At 34.1% G+C, this 14,711-nt stretch overlaps 1 protein-coding gene across 4 annotated transcripts in view; it reads left to right on the top strand.

Annotated features, from left to right (window-relative positions):
- Nipped-B (Nipped-B cohesin loading factor) overlaps positions 1–14,711 on the top strand; it is a 127,423-nt gene that overhangs the window by 61,912 nt on the left and 50,800 nt on the right. For all 4 annotated transcript variants that reach the window (XM_075362437.1, XM_075362439.1, XM_075362440.1 and 1 more), the window contains exons 12-15: positions 6,783–7,018; positions 8,857–9,285; positions 12,814–12,999; positions 13,286–13,508. In XM_075362437.1, coding sequence (XP_075218552.1) covers positions 6,783–7,018; positions 8,857–9,285; positions 12,814–12,999; positions 13,286–13,508 — 1,074 coding nt within the window. The remainder of the gene's footprint in view (positions 1–6,782; positions 7,019–8,856; positions 9,286–12,813; positions 13,000–13,285; positions 13,509–14,711) is intronic.

The following is a 14,711-nucleotide window of genomic DNA, read 5'->3' as shown; positions in this document are numbered from 1 at the left end:
AATGTGCTAATTGCAGTGGTTCGCACACAGCTTGCTCCCGAGATTGCCCAATTTTAAGGAAGAAAAGGCAGTTCTCAGAATCTTTACCAAGCAGAAACTATCTTTTCCAGCACCATGCAGAGAATATAAAAAAACTATTAACGCAAGGAACATAGTTAAACCAGACATATCTTTTGCTGCCGCTACATCATAACAAGCTCCTACAAATTTAAGTAATCAGCCATGCAGATCCTGCAGTGACCTAAAAATCTTGTTCAGATGTTATCTGATCAAGTTGCATCACTAACAGCCCCTATTTCATAGCTGATGAAGATGAACAAAAAGTCTTTGGTTGCAGTTAGTGAATCTAACGGTATGATCCCTATGAAAGTTCCTGTTCCCAAAGTTTTACCGGTACGGATAGGGATAATCACAGCTGGCGGTGGTAAGCCATCTAATAAGCTCCCTGTTAAGGGAACCCATATAACCACCCCCACTGGGATGTCATCTACGGCATCCCATTCTACTAAATCTTCTCCACCATCACCTCTTATACTGGAGGATATGATTGAAGAACCACCCGACCACTGGGCATCGGAGTTCTTTAAAATCAAAAATACAAAAAAGTAAAACTGAATCACGTACAACTAATTATTTATACTTTTCTGAATTTATTTATCTATACCTATGACATTATTCAGTAGAACGTTAGAGGTCTTAGGTCCGGCATTGAAGATATTACAGTATTGGAGCACGCACATGATCCACTAATCATGTGTTTCCAGGAAACTCATCTTCTACAACATGATCCAATAACACTCGGAGAATTCTTCTGTGCGAGGTATGACTGTCTAGTAGACAGTAGAGAGAGAGTAGTGGAGTGGCTATTTTCATGAAGAATGGCGTGTCGTCGGCTACAAGGATTCAACTAACCACTTTCATTCCTGCTGTTGCAGTAAATGTATCTATCCCCTTCAAATTGCATATCTGCAATTTGTATCTCTCACTGAACACTGAGTTCAGTGCTCTAGATATCTCAAATCTCCTCATGCAAATACCATCTCCATCGTTAATAGTAGGAGACTTCAATGCTCACCATATTTCCTGGGGCTCAACCTTCTGCTCTACTCGAGGAAATATGATAAACAGAGTGAGACAAGACTTGGACCTTTGTCTACTGAATGATGGATCACACACAATCATGTCTTTATCATCTGGTACTGTATCTAACATCGATCTCTCCATATGCTCACCGAATTTACTCCCTCATTTTAATTGGTCTGTTTGTGATGACTTTCACGGCAGTGATCACAGACCAATATTGGTTTCGGTGTAGACCACGAGGTGAAAAGAAGGCCACAGAGATGGATTGTTGAAAAGGCGGATTGGAATGGATACCATAAAGCCTTCCAATCACAGTATGATGATGGTGCGAACATCCTTGACCACTTTCCTCTTTTACGTCCATGATACTTGAGAATGCCAACAGATATATCCCATAAACATCAGGTAATCCTAGACGTCCTTTCGTTCCATGATGGAATGATGATTGCAAAAATGCTATTAGGAATTGACAGCAGGCACTACGGAAATTTAATCGTAGGCCTACAACTGAACATCTAAATTTATACTGCAGGGCTAGAGCGGTATGCCGTTGAGTATTCTTGGACACTAAGAGAGTCATGGACAAAATACGTGAACACTATCTCATGCACTACTCCCACGTCTACTGTGTGGAAAAAATCTGTGCAATTTTCAGAACACCAAAACAATCTATTCTCAGTCTTATTGATGAAGGAGAATTCCTTTCATCATCTTTGGCTGTGGCAAATACTTTACCAAAATCTTTCTGCTCGGTGTCTCTCACTTCGTCATATAATAACGATTTTCAAGGGTACAAAGATAGAAGTATTATCGTTAAACATTGGTGATTCGGTTGGTGAATTAAGCACCCCATTCGTATTTAAGTAATTGTTACATGCACTTAGAAACTCATGTGACATTTCCGCTGGACCAGACAACATTCGCCTTTGTATGGTTTCACACCTTCATAATTCGGCACTACAACAGTTTTGAATATTTACAACAGTTTATTCTCCAAACAAGTCTTCCCACCCAGCTGGTCAGAAGCATTTATTATACCAGTACTAAAACGTGGTAAAGACAAAGCCAACCCCTCAAGCTACCGCCCTATTTCTTTAACAAGCATTTTGTGCAAAGTAATGGAGAGATAATGGTAAACCGCAGGCTTACATGGTACTTGGAGAGACATGACTTTCTATCTCCAGAGCGGTGTGGTTTCCGACAAGGACGATCTTCCATTGGCCATTTAGTGTCAATGGAAACAGCCATACAAAATGCTTTCCTAAACAGCCAGCACCTTGTCGCTGTCTTCTTTGATATAAAAAAGCCGTATGACACAGCCTAGTGACATGGTATTCTTAACGCCCTTAAAGAATGGGGAATCAAGGGCAATATCCTTGCTTTTGTCTGGGGATTCTTAAATCACCTAACGTTTCGTGTTCATGTGGACGATTCACTCACAGGTAGTGTCATCTTGGAGAATGGAGTGCCTCAAGATAGTGTATTAAGTGCCACCTTATTTTCTGTAGTATTACCAATTGTGTGCAGGCTCCTGTCTCATGTTTTCTATTTGTTGGCAATTTTGCTATTTAAATTGCGAGCCGTTCAACACCCACAGCAGAGAGACTTCTACAGAACACTATATCTCACCGTGAAGCTTGGTCCAGAATTACCGGTTTCACATGTTCATCTGACAAAACAATATGTGTAGTCTTTTCTCGGCTACAAAACCCTTCTATTCCACAAGTTTTTCTGAACGGAGAGCTTATTGCTATCTCTCCTTATGTCAAGTTTTTAGGTTTATTTTTTGATAGCTGTCTTACTTGGGTCAAACATATAAAAAAATTAAAAACAGAATGTTCCAAACTTTTAGATATGATGCCAAGTCCTTAGTAACACCAATTGGGGAGCTGATCAGTCATGTATGATACGTTTTTATTATTCCTTTGTTCGCTCCCATTTAGATTATGGTTGTGTCGTCTACTCTTCAGCTCATCATACCGTGCTTAAAATGCTGGATGCTGTGCATCATGCTTTCCTTCGGTTTGCTACAGGTGCATTTAGATCAAGCCCTTTTGCAAGCTTACTTGTAGACTGTGGTAAACCATCACTTTGGGATAGACGAGGCCAGCTTTTATTATCTTATTTTGCTCGTCTCAAAGGACAGCCAAATCATCTGGCTTTTGACTCTGTCCTTAGAAATCCTAATTTAGGAACGTATGAGGAGTTGTACTGCACCTGTAGGTGTCCATATCCGACGTCTAATGCAGCATATAAATGTTGACACACCATTCTTTCCAACGTAGCCTTGCTCATATCTTCCGTGGGGAATAAACTTATAAATTTTACGTTTGACCTTACAACATACAGTAAGCAATCAACACTACCTACTGTCTTCCAGCAAATGTTTCAGTGTGTTCACCAAGATGAACCCAGATTCAGTGATATACACTGATGGATCGAAACAGAACAATACCATTGATTGTGCATTTGTTGTCAGTGGTAGAACTTATATGTTTGGTCCACCTGGTATTACGAGTGTGCTTACCGCTGAACTATACGCTATAAATAAGGCTCTAAATATCATTAACCCTAAGTATAGAAAAATTCTTATTTGCAGTGACTTGTGTAGTGCTCTCCAATTCTTAGAAAACTTTTATTCCAGACATCCTATCGTCATCGAAATTTACAACACAATCACAGAGTTGAATAATCGCAACACAGAAGTAAGTTTCTGCTGGGTCCCTAGCCACATAGGGATTCCAGATAATGAACATGCAGATCCCACTGCATCTGGAGGTTGATTACACGCGTCAAAGACGCGTGTAATCAACCTCCTTTCATCACCCGAATTGCTACTTCTGATTTTATTAGTTATGTAAAACAACCTCCAAGAGCAAAGTGACAAGGTGATTGGACGGCTACCGTTGATAATAAACTCCAGCAGATTAAAGATTCTGTGTTGCCATGGAACTCCTCCTACAGAATAACTTGTCATAAGGAAGTAGTTCTCTGTCGATTACGGATAGGACATCGAGAGTCACACACGAGTACCTGATGTCAGGAGGACACACACCCCTATTCGCACGATGCAACTGCCTCATACTCAAAGATTGCATGTTATGCAGCATTGCTTCGTAAATTTAAACTACCCAGAAACATCTGTGGTGTCTTGTGCAATGATAATGAAGTTTTAAACCGGATGTTTCTATTTTTGTGTAATGCTGTGGTAATACAAAAAAAAAAAATATTGTCACGTATATTTTTTGTACTGGAAGAGTTTTTAAATAAGTTTATTTTTTATTTTTGTGAATCTGTTTTTGATTTTGTTATCCGAGTAGGGAGCCTTTTACACTCCCTATCAGAATTTGTTAAATTTTATATAGTTTTCTTTATTATTTTTGCTTTTATGTTTTAAAGACTCCGTCTGTGATATTAGTTGTAAGATTTTAGTGATATTAGTTGTAAGTCTTTAATGATATTAGTTTTAAGTTTTGTTTAACTTGGTTATTTTAGTTTTTAACCTAGTTTTATGTTAGAGCTTTTATGTCTTTTAGTCTTTTTGTCTTTACACCCATCTCAGACTTTGTTGAATTCTATTTACTTTTGGTTTTATTTTACATTTTATCTGTTATTAGTTGTAAGTTTTATTTATCTTTTAGATTAGCTTTAATTTCTTTTATTTTTTTATAAAAAAAATCTGGGCAATGATAATGCGCAGGCGTTTTTCGCTCACAAAAAAAAAAAAATGAGATAGAAGAAAAAATTGTCTTATACTCCCTTTGTATACCTTCTTGTTAGAAGGAAAGATGACAACTGCTTGGGGTTTTGGTTTTCCTGTCAGTTTTTCTTGTAGGTGTCATATTGATTTCTGTTTAGATATTGGATAAAACATTTACTTATTTTTTATCTAGCCACTTGAGAGCCATGAATTTGTGTGGAAACAATACAACTGTCTCTCCCTTTTTTAGTTTTGATTTTTTGAATTGGTGTGGCATATTTCGTCTTGTGGATCTAACAGCTCCTACTGCATTTGTGTCCCTTTCAGTTAGCGTTACAAACAATGATGGGGAGGTGTACCAGTTGTCAACAAATACTGTATAACCATTGTCCAGTTATGGTTGCATGAGATCCACAACAACAGCTTCACTAGTGGGAATTTCTTATTGGCTGGCTCAGATTTCTCTTCTGTATAAATATCAAAATCTAAACAGTAGCCACAAATTTGTGGACTCACAAATTTTGTGGAATTTTATTCCAAAATGTGCCCTTTTTTGGGGGATTGAATTGGATGTAGCAGAATGTACCTCTGAATTTCATGAGACTTTCACCAATTGCAAAATTTTCTTCAGGATATTAAACATTTTTGAAATTTTCTTTTAGATGATCAATAACAGGTTGCAATTTGTTTAGATGGTTTGCAGAGTCAGAATTTTCATTGTTTACAAAATGAAGAAATTTAGAAATAAGTAAAAACCTTCTATATGGCATGACTTCAGACAAGAAAGGAGTATGGATTGATTTCTTTATGGACCAGTATGACTGAAGTGTTGGTTTTCTCACCTGTGCCTTGAGAATACTTAAAAATATCCTTGAATTTCATCAGATGTAGTGGGAAAACCAAGTACTCTTTGATTTTGAATACTTTTTGTAGAAATCTGTTGCATACCTATTTGTTTCTATTGTTACATCATCCCAAAAAGAAACGTGGACCATTTTTCTGAACATATTTAAGGGAGTTGTTTATGAACCCTAAGGGTTGATGCCAGTAAAATCAGAAAATGGTATTTTGGAAGGTTTATCCTCATTTATTCCCCATTTCCACTTTTCTACCTTCAGTTTGTTTGCAAAACTCACCCTTGATGCTGCAACTTCACTATCACTATCAGTTTCATTTACCTTACTGTCGTCACTAATGTCATTTACCTCATTTTCTTCATTATTAGAACTACTATCAGAATCACTTTTCAAAAATGTCACTTTCTGATACATCATTGTCACTTTTATTCATCATATTCAAGTTCCTCCTCAGAGAGGTACTTCGTAAGGTATGGCATTTTTGCTACTGTTTAGTTGGGGAAGTCACCAAAAATAAATGCTTGTAACTAAATCTATTGAGAGAAATTGATTGTGCTATATACCATTCAATAGATGAATTTCTCAGAGTGGTATATAACATGTCATGCCATCTGTTGACGGAAAGAGTAAAACACTAAGAGGAAGCTACAGCTGCTCAGTCCGTCTCATAGCCGACAATGTAATAATGAACTTGAAATGTGCAGCTGGCTATGTAAGCCAGTGAGTTAAGCCACGGACATTGTAATCTGTCATTTTATTATCATTCAGATATGATTGCATATATTTTGCAAACATTTTCTGCCATTTTGCTGTTTGTTAGAACATTTGCCCATTTTTAAAAAATGAACTAATTTTAGATTTGAATAATATTTATAGTATCATCAATAAATGTTGTCTGAGCACTTGGTTACTTCTTTCCATGTTAATAACACTCGCTCATTGCTCATTGACCTTCCTCTCGCCCCAAAGAATTGATGTCCTGATCGCAAGTCTAGCTTGTTCATGAAATTCAAAGGATTTGTGTAGCACAATTTGGTATTGAGTAAGTTTGCACAAGTGAATAATAATTTTACCTCTATATATAAGTCTTTTTTCTGAAATACTTTGATGGTTTAGTACTAAAATATTGCTTGTCATTTTAGATGGTTATGTTGGTAGTGCCAGAAAGAAAAGAGCTCATACAAAAGAGGTGAGAGAAAAAAGTGTTTTGATTCTGTACAACAAGTTGATAGAAGTTGTATCACTTCTTAGTGAGCTTCTAAGTATTCAAACCTTGACAGATACTGCAGTTTTACATGCATCTTCAATGGGAATCTCACCATTCTTTGTTGAAAGTGTCAGTGAATTACAGCTTGCTGCACTGAAACTTGTTACTACGGTAAGTTTATTACTTACTGAAGAATTTCATTTTATAAAGATTATTATAAAAATATATTTATAAACATTGCAGTGGTATTTTCTTTAAAATATTCTTAAGCTAAGTATTATTATTTTTCAGTTGAATCTTTAAGGTTATTATAACATTTTGTAATATTATATTAATGTAGCATGTAGTTAATAACACGCATTTATTTTGGTAGGAAAGGTAAGCCTCAAAATGTACTTTTTTTAGTAATTATTGGTATTTAGGAAATTTTCTATGTGTATATTGCATTATAAAACATCATTTAAAAATATGCATCAAATGGTTCTTATTAAATTGGTAAAATTTAGAAGTATGATAGCATTATACTTCCAGATTCACAAAACATAATGATTTTTGTTGCTTGATAAATCAATTGTTTGATTGCATTATGTGTAAATATACCCATTTCTGTTCGCAGCAATTAATACTGTATCCACACACATTCATATCTATAAGATCAAAATAAATGCTGTAGAATTTAGCAAAAAAATTGCATTGTGTTTTGAAAAGATATTCTCACAGTTTTTTAATTTGAGGTTTTTAAAACCTAATTATGTTAAAACTATTTTCTATTATTATGTTACGTTTATTAGTTACAGAATTTTTAAAAAATGTAATTTAAATGCACACTAAAATATATGTGATACTTTTTTATTCTTTATTTTTAATTATTTTTTTAAATCTTACATTTTATTTACTTCTGGTTTTATTATTTAACTCCATAAAAAAAAAAAAAATTCCTGAAAATTAGGGTGTTTCAGATCATTATTTTTTGCAGCTTTTTAAAATTGAATAAAGAAAAAAGAAGATATAGCAACAAAATTTACTCGTTACGTAAGGGGTGGTTTTCCAATTAGAAAATTGTCATTGACCTGGAAGAATATGCTATGGTGAATATGTGTTTGATGTTTCTTTATACCTAATATTTCTAAAAAAGGAGCCAATATTTTTGTGATTTTTAGTAATTTCTATTATTTAGACATTAATATATTTTATCTTTAAATTTATCTCAACACCCGAAGAATATGAACTTATCATGCTATTGGTAAAATTACAGCAGATTTTTCATTCACAAAGAAATATGCTGTAATCATCTGAACAGGGAAAGTTCATTAGCATTTGTATTTTAGGTAATTAAAGAGGGGTTTTTATATTTATTTATAATTTTCAAAAAGAAAAATATACTTAAAATTTCAGAAACTACAAAACATAATTTGCAATGTTTCACAAATATTACAGTTTATATTTGCTTTTTGTCTGAAACAGTTTAACTTAGTTTTTGAGGTAGTGACTATTTTGGTATGTATTTTTGATAGCTAGGAGGTAGGAGGTATTTTGTATTTTCTCTAACTGATAACTTAGTTTTTTTTGCAAAACACCATGTCATTTCCAGCTCTCATCTGAATTTTAATTTTTTCATGGATGCATCTTCATCAGACAATTTAATAGATTCAGTTGAATACTATGTTGACTTTCATTATCCACATTTGAGCAATTTAATGCTTAAATCCTGCATTATTAAGTCTTTCACATCTTTTGTCAACTTTTCACTCTGACACTCAACAGGCTCTATAGTAAGATAATCCATTATTCTGAAATTGTTTAGCTTCTGTTTTGTACATATATGATTTATAGTTTCTTCAACAACAGACAGCATACTTTCCAAAGAGTAGTACCAAGCCTTAATTTTCTCTATTATATGTATACAATTACTGGATGTAGAGAATTGAACATAGAACAGTTGCTGAACAAAAAATATTTTTAAGGAAGTCCTTATTTGATAATGTATTGAATGAAATATTTTGTTACAGATTTTTACCAAGTATGAGAAACATCGGAAGCTATTACTTGATGACATATTAGCATCTATGGCACGCCTACCCAGTAGTAAAAGAAGCCTTCGTTCTTATAGGTTAAACAGTGAAGAGTATATTCAGATGCTGACTGCTCTTGTGCTTCAATTGATTCAGTGTATGGTTGTTCTTCCTCCAAACCTTGATTCGAAACAGCAGGGAACTAATAGTCCAGATCCTGATGTTATTATTGTAACAAAATTCAATGCTGCTCGTACAACCGCTTCTAACTTTCTTTATGTATTTCTTGCAAAATGTAGCAGTAAATCTGAAGAAATTGATTACCGTCCTCTGTTTGAGAATTTTGTTCAGGATCTGTTGACAACTGTCAATAAACCAGAATGGCCAGCAGCAGAACTAATGCTTAGTGTTTTAGGAACTCTCTTGGTAAGATTTATAACTTGCGTAACTTGCTCTAGTTTTTTTATATATGGGATTGTTTGTTATATAATCATAAAATTTTTGGAACCTTGCTTACATAATGTATAGTTAAAGAGAATAAATTAAAGATAAGAAGATTAACATAAGTATTTATTATAACAGTTGCAGTTGTGTAGGTGTAATCTTTTACAAAGATAATAAATTTTAGTAATTATTAATAAATAATAGTTAATTATTTTACTTACTATTAAAATTTTGTAGCTTGCTCTAGAAATTGTGAGATTTTGTCATTGGAAAGCTTGTTTATATCTGAAAACCAGATAGCTAGAGCAGCATCTACTCTATGAGTTATCAATATGCTGATAGAGTATCATCATCTACTAGAGTAGAAGCTGCTCTAGCTAGCAATTTTGGGTGTCTGGCTTTGAAGATTGTGTATAGATAAAAGCAGCGTAACTACATAGTAATGTATTATAAAATTTTATTAAAATATGTTTTTATACTATCAGTTATAGATATTCCTCAAGTAAATAAGTCGCTTCAATCTTCAACGGTTACCATTCAGGAGTCATCAGAAAGTATCAGATTATTATGTTTGTAGACTTTGTCCATATATAGAATTATATAAAAGTGTTAATTACATTAGGCAGTTTAAAAGGGAGAAGTTGATAGAATTATGTTAGAAGGGATTGAGTTTTAAGATTGAGATAAGAATGTAAGATGAACAGTGTTTTTTATTTTAGAGTTATAGAATTATTAATGAAAAAATAGAAATGCAGGAATAGGGATAATAGTGAGTTAGAAAAAAGGATTGCAGATATACTGTTATAAACAAATACTGAGGAATTAATTTAGTCAGGATAGATTCAGAACCCAAGCCGACTGAGTATTTTTTTTTTTAAGAGGTGGAGGAACCCCATTTACAGGCACCTAAGCAGTGTCGAGCTCACTAACAGGTTCCACCAGTTATAGCCAAGGGCATATGTATACCTGCACACGACCTGGCTTCCCCAATTCTGGGACTGCTTATAAAAACATTTCATCAGAAAAAGGGGGAATCGCCCATACATAGTCATAACAATCCAACAATGTCACACACCACATAAATAACACTAGTGGAAGCAACACATGAAGCACATCAAATACATACACCGACAACACACAAGAACCTGCAGAAACCAGGACAAGCTACTAACATCCACAACACCTTCGCGTTACACACCCACACAGCCGTCAAGACAGAAATCTTAAATAGTCACACCACTTACCAGTAGCCACCATCAGATGCACGAGCAGAGTATCCCCGACCTCATTGCACCCAGGCAATCCCCACACGTACAGGGGGCCTCCTAGGCACTCAGCCAAGGACCTGTCGCCACCACGCCCTTCGGCACCATTCTCCTCTGCGGGACTCCTCATATAATTTGAGCTTCCTCATGACCATCCTGACGAATCTTTCCACTGTTAGAACATCTTCAGGGCAAAACAGATGCTCATGTCTCAGGTTGCCGAGCATCTCTCTATGCTCTATGACAAATCACGGACACAAAAAGAAAACATGTTGGAGGGTCTCTTCTACCTTGCACTCAGGACAATTTTCAGATTGATCGAGCCTGAATCTATACAAATAAGACCTGAATTCCCCATGACCCACCACAAATTCATTAACTCAAAACTCGGCATGCCATGGATCCTCTGGCACCACCCCATAATGTCCCCAATAAGACGGTGGGTCCACCTATTCTTTGTGGCCCGATCCCACTGCTCCTGCCATGTTAGAGATTGTTATTTTACACGTAATGGAAATTGGAATAACTGAAAAAATGTTTGAAATAATAGATGATCAACTTAAACATGTAAGATGCAGTGAGAATAATATAGGAGTAGATTACTATTGTTAATACAAGAAAAGAGAAAAGCTAGGGAAGTTCACAAATTAAAAAAATGTACTGGGAACAAGGAGATAACATACAAGGTTTGATAAAAAAAATTGGCTGAATTTTAGTTTTTCTCAAAAAATCTGTATTTATTCATCAATATTTATTTTATCATGTTCAAAGTACTCTCTCCTTCACATATAATACAGTTGTGCCAGCGTCTTTTCCAATCTTTGAAGCACCTCTGGAACACAATTTTCAGTATGGCATTTACCTACTTCAGTGATTCTCTCTTTATCTCTTCAGTATTAGCAAAACAGCATTCTTTCATAGTTCTTTTCAGCTTGGGGAATAGGAAGAAGCACAAGGGGCCATGTCCGATGAATACAAAGACTGAACATCATAACGATGTTGTTTTTGGCCAAAACTTCATGAACAAGCAGTGAAGTGTGAGCAGGTATCATTATCAATGTATTGCCACAAATCTGTGCATTTTCTTCAGATTGCTTCAAGCAAATGGCATAGAACTTCCAGGTAGTACTCCTTATAGACCGTATGACCTGTTGGCAAGAACTCATGATACTCCGAGCCATTGAAATCAAAGAACACTGTGATCAGAACCTTCACATTTGATGGAACTTGACAAAATTGTCTTGGCTCTTCAGGAAGCTTCCATTGAGTAATTGGGCATTAGTTTTGACATCATACCCATACATCCATGTTTCATCATCAGTTATGACCCATTTAAGCACTGCTGGATTGTCATTCACTTTATTCAACAACTCCTGAGCAAAGGTCATTCAGTACTGCTTTTGTTCAAAAATCAATAAATTTTGCTATCACTCATTCCATGTCCAAAACATCCAAAAAAAATTGCTTGGTATGAGTCAAATTATATGCCAACATCATTAGCAACCTCTCTGATAGTGATTTGGCAATTGTCCATAATCATTTTCATCATTTTTTTGGTGTTGTCATCAGTTGTTGATGTGCTGGGATGTCCAGGACATTCAACATCTTCACGGCTCTCTTGAAAATGTTTCTATCATTTGTAAACACTTGTTTTATTCATAGAAGAATCATCTCAAATGCAGTGCTGCACTTTTTTCCAGTCTTAAAGCAAAATTTAATACAAATTCTTTGTTCCATGTTTTCCACAAGTTAAAAGAATTACAACAACAAAAAAGAATTAAGGCAGGCAAGGACACATAAATTAGAAAAAATACAGTAAAATCCCTTGAAATGAAAAATATACTATTTTAATTTTTATAATTTAAAAAAAATAACGTTTTTTAGATTTTCATTTAGTTTGAGTTAAATTTACTATGTTAATGATAATGACTTTGTGTTGAATTGAATCAACACCATGTTATCATTAACTTAGTAAATTTAATTTAGCTTCTTTTATACATGCCCTAATATTAAACATTTGTAATTGGACTGTTATAAACAGTTAATGTTCAGTTGATGTTATTTAAATGATTTTAGTGGTAGCAGTTATTAAATTCTGTGTGAAGTCCAGTTATAAAATCATATCATTATGTAAGTGGTGTCAAACAAATTTGTCGTTTCATATATGTTTATTGTGATTTTTACTCGCAATGAGTTTATTTTTCTTTTATTTTCTTGATTTAAGTTTCACATTGTTTCAAATTAGGTGGCGAATTTTGTGAACAAAGGATTAGAAATGTCTTTGAGAGTTGCTTCATTAGATTATTTGGGTGTTGTTGCTGCTCGTCTCAGGAAAGATGCAGTTGTTTCAAATTTGAAAATTGAAGCTATTGATCAAATAATACAAGAAATAAAAGCTGAAGAACTGAAAGATGATGATGGTAACATAAAGGTATGCATTAGTGAGTAAACACATAAATTACATTTTTATTTACTCAGTTTGTTATAGTATGGCTGATTTAATTTATACTACTTAATTAATTATTCGTGAAGACCATAGAATTCATATCTGTTAAGATTATTAGGTTAAATATTAAATGAATACTGATGTTTGAATATCTGGTCTGACGATAAAATTTACTCATTATGTCTTATAAAATTGTGTGATTGCAATTAAGCACATTTTTTCTAGCTATATTCTTTTTGTAACTACCATTGGTATTTTTTTATGTTTTTAGGGTGATGTCAAAGGTGTATCCTGTGATGAAGAGAGAATACAGTTTCTTCAAAGGGTTCTTTTAGATTATCTTGCAGTACAGGGTCAAGTTGAACCAGCATTAACACATGCTCGGCATTTCTATCTGGCCCAATGGTATCAGGATAATACAGTGAATAATCCACCAAGTGCATCTAAACCTAGTAAAACAAATTCAAAATCAAAGAAACATAAAAGAAAAAGAGGTATGTAATTCATCTATCCTTTAACGATATTAGTTTTAATGTCACAGCATTGAGATTAGCCCCTGCACTTTAGTTAAACTTGAAATGCTATGGTAATTTGAGGATATCAAATACCAAGCTGCCAGCATGTTTATTTTTTTGAATAAACACAAAGCAGAGAATAAAAAAAACATTGTATTAATTTTTATTTTTTTAGAAAGCGTTTATTCACATTTTCTAAATTTGTATTACAAATCTATCCAACTTTATTTTTATACTCTGTTTTATCAGTTAGCACGGTAGGTTCCTGTTGGATGTGTTTCATTTTCAATTGAAGCAATTTTGCTTCTTTTTTCTCATTTATCATAAGTTATAACATACCTACCTCGAATATAAACATTACAAATTTTAATAGAGTACAATAAAACAATATTTTGTATGTATTCTGTTATAACTTATCAGAAATTAACTTGATTACCATATGGAATTTGAACCAGGCTACATTATTAAGAAAGAAAAAAGAAATTTTATTTTTCATAGCCTAGACTATTCTGTATTCTCATATAAAAACAATTAGCCTAAGATAGTACAAATATTCAGCATATTAATATCCATTTGAAATTTTACAGAAATATATGTTTTTCTTAAACGGTATCAATCGCTATAGTCATTAACCAATAATGTATGCCAACAATATACAGTGAATTACACCTATCATTAACCTAAAGTGATCTAAAGGAACCGATATATTTAATGTAGTAGCTTTAGCGATTGGAATTTTTTCCTTCAATTTCCAGAACACTACTTTCAGAAATCTTCCAGGTGTTGTAAAACTTAAGAGAATATTTTTAATAATAAAAGAAGTTTTTTTTATCACAGTTACATTAATGGAGTTTAAAAATATTGAAGTTTATTTATAACTTGGGACCTAGTCCCACCACAGGTGACCCCTTGACAGTCAACTCTGAAAGGTCTTTTAAGGAATACTCTTATCAGCTGTACCAAGCAACTCCAGAGTTCAGAGAAGGCAATATTCAGATACAGCAGGCTGCCACCTAAAAGATAACATGCGATTGGAAGCATTGGAATACTCCAACCCTACAAACACGAACAAGAGAAATACAAAGTATAAAATAAACCAAAGCATATCACCTACATTTCCACACACAATGTAAAATCACTCATGCAGGCTGGTAAACAAAAATAATCACTGGCCTAATGAAC

This window comes from Lycorma delicatula, chromosome 4, assembly GCF_047948215.1.
Source record: "Lycorma delicatula isolate Av1 chromosome 4, ASM4794821v1, whole genome shotgun sequence".
In the NCBI taxonomy this organism is placed as follows: Eukaryota; Metazoa; Arthropoda; class Insecta; order Hemiptera; family Fulgoridae; genus Lycorma; species Lycorma delicatula.
Note: the sequence above shows the minus strand (reverse complement) of the source record. Positions and strands in the feature narration are given on the sequence as shown.